Source organism: Gracilinanus agilis, chromosome 2 (genome assembly GCF_016433145.1).
Source record: "Gracilinanus agilis isolate LMUSP501 chromosome 2, AgileGrace, whole genome shotgun sequence".
NCBI classification, from domain to species: Eukaryota; Metazoa; Chordata; class Mammalia; order Didelphimorphia; family Didelphidae; genus Gracilinanus; species Gracilinanus agilis.
In genome coordinates, this window is record NC_058131.1 from 214,685,279 (window position 1) to 214,702,008 (window position 16,730).

The window sequence follows — 16,730 nt, forward strand, 5'->3', positions numbered from 1 at the left end:
ATCTTGCATAACTTTTAGTGTCAAGCACAGTTATGTATTGAAAACACAAATTGCAGGCTGGTTGCTCTTGTAGAGAAGGTGAGAGGGCTAGAGGAACACTATTCTTCATATAATCAAAGAAAAGGAAGTGATCTTTGAAAGGATTTAAGAAAGGTTATGATATAATAATGATGATAATAGCTAATGTTTTCATAGAACCTATTATGTGCCAAGCACTGTGCTAAACACTTTAAAAGTATTATCTCATTTGATTCTCACAACAACCCTGGGAGATGCATATTATTGTTTTTTCCCCACTTTCCAGTTAAGGAGCCTGAGGCAGATTAGAGGCTAAGTGACTCTTCTAGAACGACACTAAGTGAACGAAGTCAGATTTGAACTTAGGCCTTCCTGTTTTAAGGGTCAATACTCTCTCCACTGCAGTGACAGCTGCCTTTTCTCTTCAAGGAGGAAACAGAAAAAGAATCTGGAAAGGCAGTACAAAGGTCTTTACTAGACCCTTCACCCAAACCTTCTCATCTAGTCATCCTCCTCTGGACTTGATCCAGTTGACAAATGGCCTCACTGACATGTAATGTTCAGAAATTAACACAATATTCCAGAGAGTGAACTTAACATAGATTATAGAGGGACAATCACTAGCTTTATTCATGATATTATACCCATCAGTACCACCTCAAACAAAGCCAGCTGTTTACACTTGACCTGGGAGTCAGGAAGACATGGATTTGAATTCTGTCTCAATCACTTACTAGCTGTGTGACCAGGATCAAGTCACTTGGAATGATTTCATTTGTGAAAAGAAGGGGCTGGATCTGATTCCCTCTAAGGTTCTTTCTAGCATTAAATTTATGATGCTATCATACCAAATATATTTTTCCCCAGAGAAGTAACTTTTCTCACCCTGTACCTGTACATATTGAATCAGGAATTGCTTATAGGAATTTAATTTATTCCTACTAAATTTTACACTTGACCCTTCTTTCTGTCTTTTTGAGATCTTTTTGGGTATTGACTCTATCCTATATATTCACTTTCCTGTGAGTTTCATGCCATTTACAAAGTCGATAAGCACATCATTTATATTTTCATTCAGACTGTAGGGAAACATGTGGAACAGCACAGAACTAAGAATGGATTTTAGACTTCCACTGGACCCCTGGAACTTCCCTACAACATGTAGTTTCAATAATAATTATTGTTGAGAGAGAGAGTGTATGTTCGTATTTGTTTATGGCTTTTGTTCTGTTCTGGGTGTTACAATGTGTGAAAGATGAGAATGAAAGCTGGATTTGAGGTCAGAAGACCTGGGGGTTTGCCACTAATAAGTGTAATAACTCATGTGACCTTGGGTGAATCACTTCACCTTTCTAATAGTGAGGCACAATAAAAAGAACAGTGTCTGGGATAAGAAGACCTGAATTCAAATCCTACCTTCTCTCCTACATGTATAGTGACTTGGACAAGTCACTTTCTTGAAGCTTCAGTTTCCCCATCCATTAAATAAGGGGATTGAATTATGTGGTTTCTGAGGTCCCTTCTAGTTCTAGATCCAAGGTCATTGGATAAATTAGAAGGAATTCAGAAAAGAAATTTAGCCATAGGAACAATGGGTAAAAGCTGGAGAGAAGCTTATTTTGGTCTTATGTAAGAAACACTTTCTAAAGAAACTTTCTATTCTGTCTCAGAGTAGAAGGGGCTGCATCAAGATACAGTGAGTTCCTGTTCTATAATGCAGATTATTATGCAGATGATCATTTATGAATCTTTAAGGCCTCTTCAAATTCAGACTTTGTTATTAAGTTAAAATTTTTTCTTTGGTCTAAAGATTATATCATACAATGAATTTTACTTCCTGCACTATCATAATGACCACCTGGCTTTCAATGAGAAACAGATATATGCATTGTCCAGAAGTGATGACTCGATACCAAGAGAACGGCACCTGGAAAGTTACTTACCCTTGAATGAGACATGGTCCAAATGGAATGCCCTAAGCTCACACATCAGGCTGTTAGTAAAGAGAATTATTACTTATTATCTAAAACTGGCACTTTGAAGAATCCAAATGAGATAGAAAATGACTTTGCCAAAAATATATATGGTGACAAAGTACTGCTGAAAGGTGGATGGGAAAAATTTGCTTTGATAATGAATGGGATATCACTTTGGCATTGTACATTGTAGCACTTACTATTTATCAACACCCAGAGTATAATGACAGAATGCTTCAAAAAAGTGAAACAATTAAGATAGAAGAGGGAACCTCCTACTTATACTCAGTATGAGTTGTATATTTCGCAAAATATACAATTTGGGGATTCAAAACCCAAGACAAATGGTTTGTTACAAGAAGGATTTTTCTTTCAAGAGGTATTAAATCTTCTCATATGTTATGGGATCTCTCTTTAGAGATCTCTGAAAGCAATTCACATTTGATTAGGTCAATGTTTACCAACATTTTCCTATTTCTCTGATCAAAGAGAGAGAGAGAGAGAGAGTGTGTGTGTGTGTGTGTGTGTGTGTGTGTGTGTGTGTGTGTGTAAAATTTAGTCACTTGTTACATAAAGGCTCCTATTTAGTAAAAACTTAAGGGGCCCTTCTAGTTCTATTATTTCAAAATCTTGAACAAACACGCATCAGGCAACTATGTTTTCAATATTTAATACTTTTACAGAACAAACTTGTTATTTACTAATGGGCTCATTATGAGTTCACACACCCTCTTACAAAATCTCTCAAAGTTTTTCAATATAGCCTTTAAAATGATCGATTTATTCCCCATTAGCAATTCTGTTCATTTTTTCACTGTAATGATTGAATTTACTGTAATTAAATATTTCCATTTTTTGCAGACAAGTTAAAAAACGCCCCCATTTCACAATTGTGTGTTCTTCAAAATTCAACTAGTAAAATGGTGAATATTTTTGTATCCAATCCTTAAACTGGTGCTAATACTTCAACTGAGTGGAAAAGAATGACGTTAAATAAAAGGGTTCACTTGTAAGGTTCCCACCCCCCCAATAGTGAATATAATTCTACATGATGTAAATTCATTTATACATTGGAAATAAAAAAGGTATCATCATCCAGACCTCTTTTTGGGGTTATCATGGTACTTATTCATCCAAACTTGAAAATTGTATGTTGAAAACTTTCACATCCTTTTTAAGATGATGTTCAGGGAAGGGCACTGATATTGAGAATGAATAAAGGGGTGAAGGCTATTACTAGTAATTTCTTTGGTTAAATATGAAGGTAAGCCAAACTTCTTTCTTTCTTCTGTAAGCTTGTGTGTAGTTTATCTGTATATTTATCACACTGACAGCTAGACTGCAAATAGCATTCATTTGCTAGTACAATGAAATAAAATTACTGTAAATTAGGACACAAAATCTGTCATTATAAATCCATTGTTCAGAAGAGTACACAGTTCAATTTGTTTCATTACAAAGGATTTCTTTGAGACATAAAACCTCACAATTACTTCCTGATTTGAAAAAAAAAAAAAAAGACCTTCAATTCAAGAAGTGTCTGTTTAAAGCTTGCTAAGTTTCTGAAACTGAGAAACTAAATTTAGAACCTGTTCAGAAGCTTTGATATTCTTGGCTCCCAAGTATGCAGCACTGTTGATACCAGTTTCTTCTAAGAAATATCGATAATTGACCATCATCCCGCAGGATGAAGTAGTGCCTTTGAGACTCAAATCTGCCAACCAATTGATCCGCCACATCACAGCCCCATTCTGCAGATGAAAGTTTGCCACAGGGTTGAGGGCATAACCACGATGCTTTTCTCCATATAAATACCAAGCACAGAGTCTCATCAAAGGGGATTGTAACACCTTGACCAGTTTTTCAGATTTAACCCACTCATTGCTAGTTAAAAGTATCTTCAGAGTTTCACTAATGGGGCCACCTATGATATCTGAGATTTCGTTACATTCAGAATCTGTAAAGAGTTCATTCCTCCCAAGGTCTTTAGTTTGAGAGCTCAGTGTTCCAAGAAGCCATTTGGTGAATCCAGGTATGGGTGAAAGACTTGAAAAAGTTTCAAGGTGAGGAAATTCCCTCTATAAATAGAAGAAAAAAGATACCTTTTATCTAAATGAACAAAGTTTATTTTTCCTGCTATATAAAAGTAATTTAAAAAATTTCTCATGTTGCCAAAGTACTGTATTATCAACAATTTGCACTACATTTTCAGCAATTTGAATTAATTTCTTCAGGAAAAAAGATGGGCGAATATCCATATTGTTTGTTACTAAATGAGCCTGAAGAATAGATAAATTTCTATACAATTGGGTAGTGAGGGACCAGCATCTTTTTTTTTTTAAACATTTATTAATAATCATTTTTAACATGGTTAGGGACCAGCATCTTTTAAAGAGATACATACTTCTATTCTCATGGATATTTTAAGTGAAACAAGTTAGCATAACTGATTATACTTTCTTGGTCACTAGAAAATAAATGATTTTTTATATGGATACTTTCTTTAACTTATGCAACTACAAACTTTATTTGACAGCTATTATAGGTTAAAAAAAACCCATCAGTTGTAGAACATTAGTCTATTGATAAGCTGCTCCTCATGTGGTCAGGCTGTTTTTCTAAAACAGACACACAGCTTTTCTTTGGGCCCATATTCAAAGACTTTCCAGGTTAGTGGCTGCTGTCAAATCTCATCCTTGGCTGGCAAAATCTTCAAGAACCCAGGGTTACTTCCATGTTACAATGAGGCACTGAAGTAGGACTTTAGTGGTGATAGATATGCTAATGTGATACATAATTCTAAAATAAATCAACCATAAGGTAATACAGCAATGAAAATAGTAAATTGTTCAGTGACTACAGAAAATGTTAAAATGTAATTGCCACTATTAGTCAAGCTCTCTTAGCTCTGTCTTGGTTTTTTTTTTTTTTTGATTGGAGGGGAAAAGGGCATATTAATTAAAAAAACAAAAGCAAAAAAAGGTATATGTCTTCTTCTGTCTTCTCCACTACAACCATGGGGAGCAGATGGCTATTTGCCTATACATTTTCTGATTTCTTCTTTGTACCCAGCCATACAGAAAGAGTCTACTAGAGACACTGCCTACCCTTTTACCACTGCCATAACCCCGGGAAAGGGAAAGGTAGAAAGAAAATAATAAAGTATTAGTAATAATGCCTGGCATTGAAATAGCACTTCATAACTCATAAAGCATATTAGATAACATATTCTTTAAACAACCAAGTGAGGTACATAGAACAGGTATTCTTATTTCATAGATAGGGAAACTGAGACACAGAGAAGCACCACCAATATAATACAACTATTAAGTGTCAGTGCTAGGTCTTTTATTTACCTCCAAATTTAGGGTTCTTTTCACCATACCAGAATTTGTTTGTACTTTTTCCTATTCTGAAATACCTATCATGCCCCTCTACTCATTGTGGCCATCTGTCATTACAGGGCCAAAACTTACAACAAAATGGCCCCGCTTACATAATACCAGACTCTCAGGAATGGCAAACTTTAAAAATAATATGGAATAATAAAAGTCTTTTAGATTCCAAGTGTTTCATCACAAATATTATTACATTAAAATATGTATTAATCATCTTGCTCTACGTAATGATGATACAAATATAAAATGATAGTTTCTTTCCTAGAAGAGTTTATATCCTCCTGGGGTTGGTGGGGGAAAGGAAAGAGAGAGGACAAGATATAGGTACACAGTTAAGTATAAAATAAAGTATTATATCTTGGAAACTTTAAATATTAAAAGTTTTTTGCTACTAGGATTGTATGGCTCTTTATATCTGTGGACTGACATAAGTAGAGACAGAAAAAGTGGCAGTTGATGAAAGGTATAAAAGAAGCCATTGTTTTTCTAAAAGTTGAAATTTACATTCTTAAATCAATAACAAGTTTATTATAAGCAATGACCATATTTAAAGATATTGTGGATATATGATAGTAAAGAGGTAATAACTAAAAACCAGAATATATTTATATAGTTAGTAGTTAAAGTTATAGATTTTATCATTCTATAACCTATTCTTTTTCTATTATCTCACTTTATTTTGTAAGGAAATAAGAAAAGTATAGACTTCACTTTCCTAACAGCAATTAGTTTAAGTTAATATTTTTTTTTAAAGCTGGAAACATTTTTCAGAAGGTTCAGAATTCCTGTAGCTAACAAAACAGATTATCTCTTTCAAGGAAGAACTGAAAATGTTATTAACAACATTTCAATGAAAAATCATTAAACTCAATATAAGATCCTTTTAAAGCAAAGATTGCTTGATTTTTTGTTTTTGCTTAGCATCTAGTATAGGGCCTTGCATACAGTAGGTACAAAATAAGTGTTCTTTTACTTAATTGAATTAAATGAGAAGAATACTATGCTAGTACTTAAAATATATATATATATATAATACATTTTCCTGGGTTCTCAAATATCTTATGTGGAATAAGGGAAGATACATTACATTTATACACACTCACACAAATTGTATAAAACAAAAAAGATGCAAATCCTTAAAAATGTTAGAAAACAAAGTCCTAAATTTAGTCTTATGAAAGAAAGATCATTTCCTGGATGGGGGAGGGGGCAGTGAGGGAGAGGAGTAGGAAACAGGAAAAGGCTTCATTAAAGTGAAAGGAACAAAATGAACAAAGATCTAAAAAAATGTATTTAGGGGATAACAAAAAACCTAGTTTAGTCATAGTATAAGGTACTTGGAGAGAGTATAGCTCAATTTTAGGGCCTAGAATGATTGATGTGAAGTATAGACTTCATTTGTTAGGTATAGTGCCATAAATGTGCAGAGACAGAAGGGACCTTAGAGATTTTCTTTACATTGACTGCCTCAGCTCCCTGTCTACTGCAGAAAATAGACTTTTCTTATCTTTTAAAAAAAATTTTGAGGCCGGCCTCAGACACTTCCCAGCTGTATGACCCTGGGCAAGTCACTTGACCCCCATTGCCCACCCTTAACACTCTTCCCCCTATGAGCCAATAAATAGAAGTTAAGGGTTTAAAGAAAAAAAAATTGAATTGACTCTGTCAACCTTTCACTCTTCTCTTAGGAACTATCAAATATTTAGAATCATCTAAGTCCACTTTCAGTCTGCCTCCACTGTATCAACATCCACTCTCTGATCCCATGCAATCTGGTATTTGGCTCCATCACATCACTGAAACTGTTTTCTCCAATGTTACCAACAAGTTTTAATGGCTAAATTCAATGGCCTTTTCTCAGTCCTTATCTTCTTTGTTCCCTCAGCAGCTTTTGCCACTGCTGACTATATGATTCTTGTGGACACCTTCACGCCTTAGTTTCTACAATACTTCATGCTCCTAGTTTTCTAAAATCTCTCTTCATTTTTTGGTCTTCTTTGCTATATTATCCTCTATTTCACTTAGTATGGTTTTCCTTATAATCAGTGGATCACAGATTTAGAGCTAGATGGGACCCTGGAGGGCAGTGAGTCCAAACCTCCCTTTTTATCAATAAGGAAACTGAGGCACAGAAAGTGATCTATAAATTATTGCTCTAATCTTCCTCTTGGGCTCTGATCTGATAGTATCACCTACTTGCTTAACATCTTTACTCTTAGAAGTCTTTTAGGTATCTGAAATAAAATGTTTAAGGTGTTAATGATAATTTTATTCCACATTTCCCTATTTCTTTTGTGGGTACTACCATTCTCCTAGTCACTCAGGTTAAAAACGTAGTATTCTTGAATATTCCCTATATCTCATTCCCTATATTCACCAAGTCTTACTGATTCTAACTCCATAGTATTTTCCATATCCATTCCCTTGTCTCTGCTCATATAGTCAGCTACCCACTTACTATGGATACTTATTATCTCATCTGAACTATTTTAATAGATTTCAAATAGATAAACAAGTTTCCCTGCACAGAGTTTCTAACCATAGAAGTGCTCTAATTAAATAAACAAAAAACCCTCCAGGTATTCCTCAGTACTTCCTTGATAAAATAAAAATTCCTCATACTGGCAGGCAAATAAAGTCTTTACTATCTGGCTATTATCTAGTTCCGTGATGGGCAAACTTTTTAAAGAGGGGGCCAAAGAAAAGGAAATGCTCATCTGTCAGTCTGTTTCTAAGGCAACTCTTTCAAAGTTTCATTGTATTGTAACCTACTCATTGTATTCATCAAATTAGGAATAATGTCCTGTGGCCCAAAAGAACATTTCAGGGGGCCACATCTAGCCTGCAGGCCATAGTTTGCCCATCACTGAATTCTAGTTGATATCCTGATTTCATACTTCTCCCTTTCATATTCTCTATTTTCTAAACAAATTAAACTGTTTATTGCTCCCTGAATTCAATATTCTATTTTCTTTAGCTGCACACTGGAGACTATCATCTATGTCTAGAATGCTCTTCTTCCTCATTTCCAACTTCAGAATCTTCTTCAAAGAAGATTACCATTTCTTCCATGAAGATTTCACTGACAATAAATGTTCTCTCATTAAATAATGTTATATTATATATATATATATATGTTATATTACTACCAGAAGAACATAAGCACTTTGAGAACACGTATTATTTTGTTCTGTCTCTGTATCATCAGCACCTAGCACAGCACCTTCCACATAATGGCTTTTAATTACTGTTTCTAAAATTGAAAAGAAATGTAGGTTGATAGCTGGAAAGAGTGGTTAGGGAATAGAAATTAATATTTGGAAATCTTTTGCTTAGAGGTAGTAATTGAAGAAGATTGTTGAGATGGCTTAAGGAAAGAGCACTGAAAAAGAAAAGATTGCTTTAGAAGTGAGAAGAGAAAGGAGATCTAGCAAAGGAATCAAAGAAGCAGTAGAAAGATAGAGAACTAGTGGAATGTTTTGTTATGTTTTGTTAAGGAAAACAGGGATGGGGTGTGGGGTGGCCAATGCTACTTAGAGGTCAAGGAAAAATTAGAATGAAAAAAACAAAAACAAAATGCTTACCACAGTTATAAATCCAGAAAATACGCAGGAAATAGCTATCCTTCTAATACCCAGAGTGTTATGTAGGATATATTTATTCCTATAATATGAAGAAATGATGTGATCCCTGAATTCCTATAAAATATAGAAAGCCTTTGCTGGGTGCTGATGAGCAGATAAATCTAAACCTGCTCCTTATTCTATTAACAACTTGTTAAATCAAGAAATACATGGGAAAAGTTAGGTGACAATATAAATAATAAATAAGTAATGACGAATGCAATTTTTTTTAATGGACAGTAAAGGAGAAGGGGGAAATCAAAGTGAGCTTGGTTATCTGAAAGACTTAAAAAGGAAGGAACTGATGTGAATTAAAGGTAGGTAAGACTAAAGCAAATGGAAAGAAGGTCATTCCAAATAGGAGGAAGAATGTCATAAGATGAGGTTCTGGTTGAACGATCAGACCCATTCTCTAGTGAAATGAGTGCCTTAGAGATTTGGGCTTGGTCCTGTACTGTTCAACATTTTATTAAAAGCCTAGGATGAATGCATGGAATACATATTAGATTTGTAGAAGATACAAGGATGGTAGGGCAACTATCATGTTAGAGGACAGAGTCAAAATGCAGAATCTGTTTAACGCCAAGATGATGAGTTTGGACTTAAATATATTGAATTTAAGGTGAAGGCAGCACCCGTAAAAGAAATTGTCTAAAGACAGGCATCTGAGTAAAAGGTCTAAACCAGTGAAAAGTCTAAACCACCCCCTGGTGGGTGCTGCAGCAATCTAGTGGGGCAGTGATGGCCACAGGTGCATTTATCTTTCCTATTAATTGCTATTAAAATTAAAAAAAATTAATTTCCAGGGAGCTAAGTAATATTTTTTTCTGTAAAGGGGGCGGTAGGCCAAAAAAGTTTGGGAACCACTGGTCTAAACCATAGATATGCATTTGGGGTTCATTCAAATAGAAATGGATATCTAAAGTCACAGTGAATACATTTTTCAAGGGGCAGTAAGGGCTTCATATTACCCAAATTTTCATATTTTAATTGTGTAACAAGCATTCACTGAATGCTTACTGTGAATAATCATGGGAAGAAAAAGAATGCAAAAGTAGTAACTACAAGTGATATGTCAAGGAATTTAGAATTCAGATGGAGAAATTAAATGTGCATACATGAAACTTAGGTCAGCTAGGTGGGGCAAAGAATAGTGTTGGGCATGGAATCAGGAACTCATCTTCCTCAGTTCAAATCAAGCCTCAGACACTAACTATGTGACCGTGTGAGGCAAGTTACTTAACCCTGTTTATTTTGGTCTTCTTATATATACATAAATGTGATGGAGAAGGAAATGGCAAAATATTCCACTAGCTTTGCCAAGAAAACCTCATATAGGGGCATGAAGAGTCAGATATGGCTGAAAATAACTGAACCACCACAACAACATAAAACATAACAGAACAATATATCATGTAAATAGATGATGAAAGAATAAAGCTATGCTGTTCATTGGTTGGTATCATTCTGAGATTGATAAAGACATGTATATAACACACATATGAATACATATAAAATACAAACAAAACCTCACTCAATGAAGATGAGGACATTCAAAACAATCTGACTCCTATATTATTATTATTATTTACCACACCTACCTGCAACTCCTTAACAACTCGTTTTATAAGGAAACTTCCCAATTCGACACCTTGTAGACCTTGCTGAGTCAAACTGATAGAATAGAAAATCGCAGTGACAATTTTGTTTTTGTCTTCTGTTTCCGGAGGACAAAACTCTTTCACTATTGTCTGAAAATACATATATAATGCTTTTGTGAATATGATTTAATTGACACAAATAACAATTTCTAATCCTTAAATTATGGGCTGTAAAGTAAAATACCTGTAGAATAGGAAATGAATGAAACTTCAAAATGAAATCTATAAACTAAGCAGATTTACAGAAGCAAAATGTTGTTTGACCTCAGTGAAACAATGAGGGACAGGAAAAGATGATTGGAATGGAAACTAGAAAAATGCTTATTAAAGTCTTGTAACTTTACCAATAAGTACTACCACAATATAAGGACTGATTTCTTCATTTGTAAAATGAGGGTATTGGATTAAATGAACTTTGGGTATCTTTTAGCACTAAATTTCATGACCTATAATTTACCTTTTCTTATGGGACTAAAGTTCCATATTTTTGTATCTCTACAGAGTCTCTGCTCTAATGTTTGTACATTATTATTTTAAATTCCTTACTTAACATTTTTATACGCCTATCTTCATTTTATAAGTTTTAACATCAGGAAAATAGGTCAAAATCAGTTAACGACCAGTTCTATCTTTTATCTATTTAATTTCTGATAATGTCCTCTTAAAAATCTGTACTCAATTCCTTGATGAGTTTTGGTTAAGCCGTTTGAGGCACTTAAGACATATTCCCTTCTTCCCTTACTGCAATGGAATAATTTGTAACTCCCTCACAAGAATTTTGTTCTTGAGAATTTTACATCTCTCTTTAGTTAGTCTCAGGTGATATGACCTTATTTGACCTCTTTTAATGTTTTGAAATTTATTCTTCTGAAGCATGTGTTAGATGCTGAATATATGAATTTCCCCTATTTATACTAAAATGGCATTCACTTCATTTATTCTTAGGAGTTCTTTTCACTTCATCCACTTTGTGAAGGATGATGTTATTAACAAAGTATTATCATACTTGATAAAGAATTATCAGCTGTTCTATTCATGGAGTTACTCTGAAAAACTGTAGAGACAGCTGAAGTAATTCCATCACAGTTATATTCTGTTGCAGTATCAGTTCTGTGACTTACATTAGAAATTCCTCATTTTATTTCTCTTTTTATCAGATGGTCTGTAGTGTATACCCACCCCTGTAGCTCTTGTTTTAGTTACTTTACATTCTCTTCCATATGTTCCCTCCTGCCTACAGCTCATAATAAACACTAAAATGTTGAATGATTAGTTTAAGAGTTTTCCTTCTGCTTTGGCTTTTAATATTACTCTTCTTTCACTGGTTAGTTTAGCAGAGGGCTTAAATTACATCCCTTAAGATTAATGAGTACATTTTTTAACTTTTTGAAATAAATGGACTACAAATTTGTATATTTCATTCAGCCAATGAAGTACTTTACATACATCATTATAGACTATAATTAAACAAAATTATCCAAGTTAATTAAAAAAATTTAAATGCCTACAAGGCCCAAAGACCTGGAAAAACAAAGGTGAAAAGTAACAGAATAACTACTTTTAAGGTCCTTATTATCAAATAGTTGAAATGAAAGATATGCAAATGATTATAATGAATATTTTAAATGATTAAATACACAGAAGTCTACCAAAGGAAAAAGTATTACCTGAAGTGGGACATAAAGGAGGAAAATGATGCCAATATGGGCTAGAGCAAGAGATGGAAAAAGGTGGGGATGACAAGCACAATGGTAAAGAAATGGGAAAAAAGCAATCTTAGATCAGGGAATAGAGTTGGACCTAGGATGTTTGGTGGTGCTTATCTATACTGAATCTTGTCAGAAAGGATACCTGGATATTGTTGGAAATCTCATTGGTCAATGCTACATGCAAAACAATCAGTGGTTCCCCAGGTGTTGAACAGTGAGAAAAAAAATAGCATCTTCGGTATGAACTAACACGTCGCTTCATGTCCATCCAATTTTTGACAGGATGTACAGCCTCACACCTGAAAATTTTAAAAAGGCAAAATAATAGTTGATTTTTGTGTACTGCTAAATTAGCTAAAAAGAAATAAAACAACAACTTGTAAAACAGAGTTTTAGTTGATGTTCACTTCACCTCTCTAAAAAATTCAAACAAAGCATTTTTTATTCTAGCAATACTGAAAATGAGTTGCAAATATTATATATCAGGTGTTAAATTATTATAACATATACCTTATGTGTGTTATTAAAATGTAATAAAATGGTATTAAATTATAACATAATATATAATACATGATATAGACAATGTTAAACTGAGAGGCAACACAGTACAGGGGATCACAGAGTTAGTCTGAAAGCTAATATTAAAACTTGCCTTTGATACATACTGCCTGAACCTAGACAAGTCACTTAAGCTTTGAGTTCATCAGGCCTCTCTAAAACTAGAGCTGCAAAATAGATGCTGCACAGTATCAGTAGACTCTCCTCAATAGAAGTTGCTCAATTCAATTAACCACAAATTCAAGCCTGTACCTCTTCACTCTCTCCCTCAACAAAAACCCAACCTTAAAAAATTCTCAAGTAATACACTAAGCCTTAATATAGTAAGTTATGATTAATATAACTCAGTATCACATTTCAATATAAAAATCTATTCAAATATAGTAAAAATCAACAAAATTCTCTTTTTACTATGGTAGTAAAACATATGTTAGAGCTAATTTCTAATGCTATGGACATTTACCTTTGTAATTCCTTAAGTATTATCCTTTTGGTATATCTTTCAGACTGACTTTCTAAAATAAAAGCAGTCAGCATTTTTGGTTAGTGTAGCCCTTAGGATCTTCTATAGATTGCCTTACCTACAGCCAACAGTCTTTTTTTCTTTGCAGCACAATATATCTTGGGGCTGATTTTAAAGTAATATGGCTTCTAATTTATCCCCATTGCAGATGATGCTTTTAGATATATACTGTTTATTATTTTTAGGAAAGGCCCTTCTATTCCTATACTTTCTAGTATTTTCAATAGGAATGGGTGTTGAATTTTGTGAAAGGCTTTTCCAGCATCTATTGAGATAATCATGTGATTTTTGTTGATTTGCTTGTTGATATGGCCAATTATGTGGGTGGTTTTCCTAATATAGAACCATCCTTGAATTCCTAGTATAAATCTACCTGATCATAATGAATGACCTGCTGGAGTCTTTTTGCTAGTATTCTATTTAAGATTTTTGCATTTATGTTCATTAAGGAGATTGGTCTGTAGTTTTCTTTCTCTATTTTTGGTCTGCCTGGCTTTGGAATCAGTACCATAATAGTGTCATAAAAGGAATTTGGTAGGACTCCTTCTTTGCTTATTATGTCAAATAATTTGTATAGTACTGGGATTAGTTGTTCTTTGAATGTTTGATAGAATTCACTTGTGAATCCATCAGGCCCTGGCAATTTTTCCTTAGTGTTCTTTGACGGCTTGTTCAATTTCTTTTTCTGATATTGGATTATTTAAGTATTTTATTTCTTCTGCTGTTAATCTAGGCAATTCATATTTTTGTAAATATTCATCCATATCACCTAGATTGCTATATTTATTGCCATATAACTGGGCAAAATAGTTTTTAATGATTGCCTTAATTTCCTCTTCATTAGAGGTAAGGTCTCCCTTTTCATCTTTGATACTGTTAATTTGTTTTTCTTCTTTTCTTTTTTTTTTTTTTAGATTGACTATTACTTTGTCAATTTTATTTGTTTTTTCAAAGTACCAGCTTCTAGTCTTATTTATTAATTTAATAATTCTTTTACTTTCAATTTTATTGATTTCTCCTGCCCTTTGATCCAGCCATATCATTGTTGGGTTTGTACCCCAAAGAGATCATAGATAAACAGACTTGTACAAAAATATTTATAGCTGCGCTTTTTGTGGTGGCAAAAAACTGGAAAAGGAGGGTATGTCCTTCAATTGGGGAATGGCTGAACAAATTGTGGTATATGCTGGTGATGGAATACTATTGTGCTCAAAGGAATAATGAATTGGAGGAATTCCATGTGAACTGGAATGACCTCCAGGAATTGATGCAGAGTGAAAGGAGCAGAACCAGGAGAACATTATACACCAAGACTGATACACTGCGGTACAATCAAATGTAACAGAATTCTCTACTAGCAGCACTGCAGTGGTCCAGAACAACCCTGAGGGACTTATGAGAAAGAATGTTACCCACATTTAGAGGAAGAATTGTTGGAGTAGAAACACAGAAGAAAAACAAACTACTTGAGCACATGGGTTGATGGGGATAAGATTTGGGATGTAGACTCTAAACGACCACCCCAGTCCAACTATCAATAATATGGAATTAGGTCTTGATGAGTGTAACATGTAAAACCCAGTGGTACTGCGCATTGGCTACAGGGAGGGTAAGGGGAGTTCTTGGGAGGAGGGAAAGAACATGAATCATATAACCATGGAAAATATTCTAAAAAATAAAAAAATAGAAATTAAAAAAATAAAGTAATATGACTATTCATTTTCATTCCTTTAACCTTTATCTGGGTAGAATTCTCAATGGCTTTATTCCAGAATACAGGACTAGATGATCTCTCAGGTTTTCTCTAGATTTAGTAACTAAAAAAATTCTATAATACTAAACTGGCAACAATTGTATTTTACTACATTTCAGTATAACAATAAAATTTACATAATTCTGGGTAGGAGGAACATTATAACAATAATTACATGAAATTTCCTTTTTAGAACCTACATATTATATATTTGCCTATACTTCATTAAGTCTTTTGGGACACTCTGTATATGTTCAATTCAGTGAATACTTGATTGTGTAAAATGGTGGTTCTCTTTTAAAAAGCCTTTTCCAAAAAGCAATCATTTTTAGCTTTGGATATATATATATGTATATATACATATAGTTATATATATATTTATAAATCCTCAACTATATATACATATTTATATATATACACATATATATATATCCACACACATACACATATGTAGGACCTCATATATTGATATCTTTGATTTCAACTGATTAGCCTCCTCTTTCCATTTCACATGACCTCACTCTTTACACTAAGTATACAGTCATTTTGTTACTGTTTTTGTTTGTTTATTTTTTTGGCATGACACAGAAACCTGTACTTCAAAGCTAGTTTTACCTTTATCTGAACTAATCAAGGGACTGGGAATATTTGATACTTACTCACTGATTTTTTGTAGCACTTCACAAGGTGAGTGCCAGGTAACACGTTCCAAGTTTAAAAATCCTGTAGAAAACCAATCTGAGAGCATGTTCTTCAGCACTCCATTCATTTCCTAAAAAGAAGAGGAACTAGCATTACATAATTTATATCAGGAAATCAGAGTCAATGTCATTCCTGTGATAGCAGAATGTGGGTCATTAGGTTATATCAAAGGTGGCCCTGGAATCTATTTCTCTGAACACATAACAAGAATACACAACTATTTCCCTGACATTATTCTAATCCTAGAAGTTGGAATATGAACAGGTCTCTAATTGGCTCATTTTAGTTCTGGATCCCTGAGTTACCTAAATGGAAACTTTTAACTTTAACTACATTGAATAAAACAATAATGTATCAATTCACTACCTGGAGTAAAATGTAATTTTTAAAAAGTAGACAATATTATAAAACTTGCCAGTGGAACACCTAGGTTAAGTTCTGTTGCTAATTCCTAGCTGTGTGACCCTAAATAAATTGGTATTAATTTTCTATAAAACAAAGATAATGATGCTTCTAGCATAATCTCACAGAGAGTGGCTATAAGGATCAAATGAGATCATTAAACAATTTAAAGTAAAAATAGAAATGTTAAGGTTATGATTTACAAATATATATTAGCTACAACATGACAAACATGGGATTGCATTCTGCATAATAACATGTACAACCTATATCAGGGAAGAGGGAAGGATGGGAATGAAGGAAAAAATATGAATTTCAAGATGTTAGAAAACTATTATTAAAATTTTATCTACATGTAATCTGGAAAAATATAAAAAAACAAATATATAATAGCAATTCAATTTAAT

At 33.5% G+C, this 16,730-nt stretch overlaps 1 protein-coding gene across 2 annotated transcripts in view; it reads right to left on the reverse strand.

Moving 5' to 3' along the window:
* Positions 1–2,648: 2,648 nt before the first annotated feature.
* MLYCD (malonyl-CoA decarboxylase) overlaps positions 2,649–16,730 on the reverse strand; it is a 33,129-nt gene continuing 19,047 nt past the window's right edge. For both annotated transcript variants that reach the window (XM_044663643.1, XM_044663642.1), the window contains 4 exons: positions 15,879–15,991; positions 12,528–12,684; positions 10,617–10,766; positions 2,649–4,072 (listed from right to left, as the gene is read on the reverse strand). In XM_044663643.1, the coding sequence (XP_044519578.1) occupies positions 3,539–4,072; positions 10,617–10,766; positions 12,528–12,684; positions 15,879–15,991 (954 nt within the window). In that variant the 3' untranslated portion in view covers positions 2,649–3,538. The remainder of the gene's footprint in view (positions 4,073–10,616; positions 10,767–12,527; positions 12,685–15,878; positions 15,992–16,730) is intronic.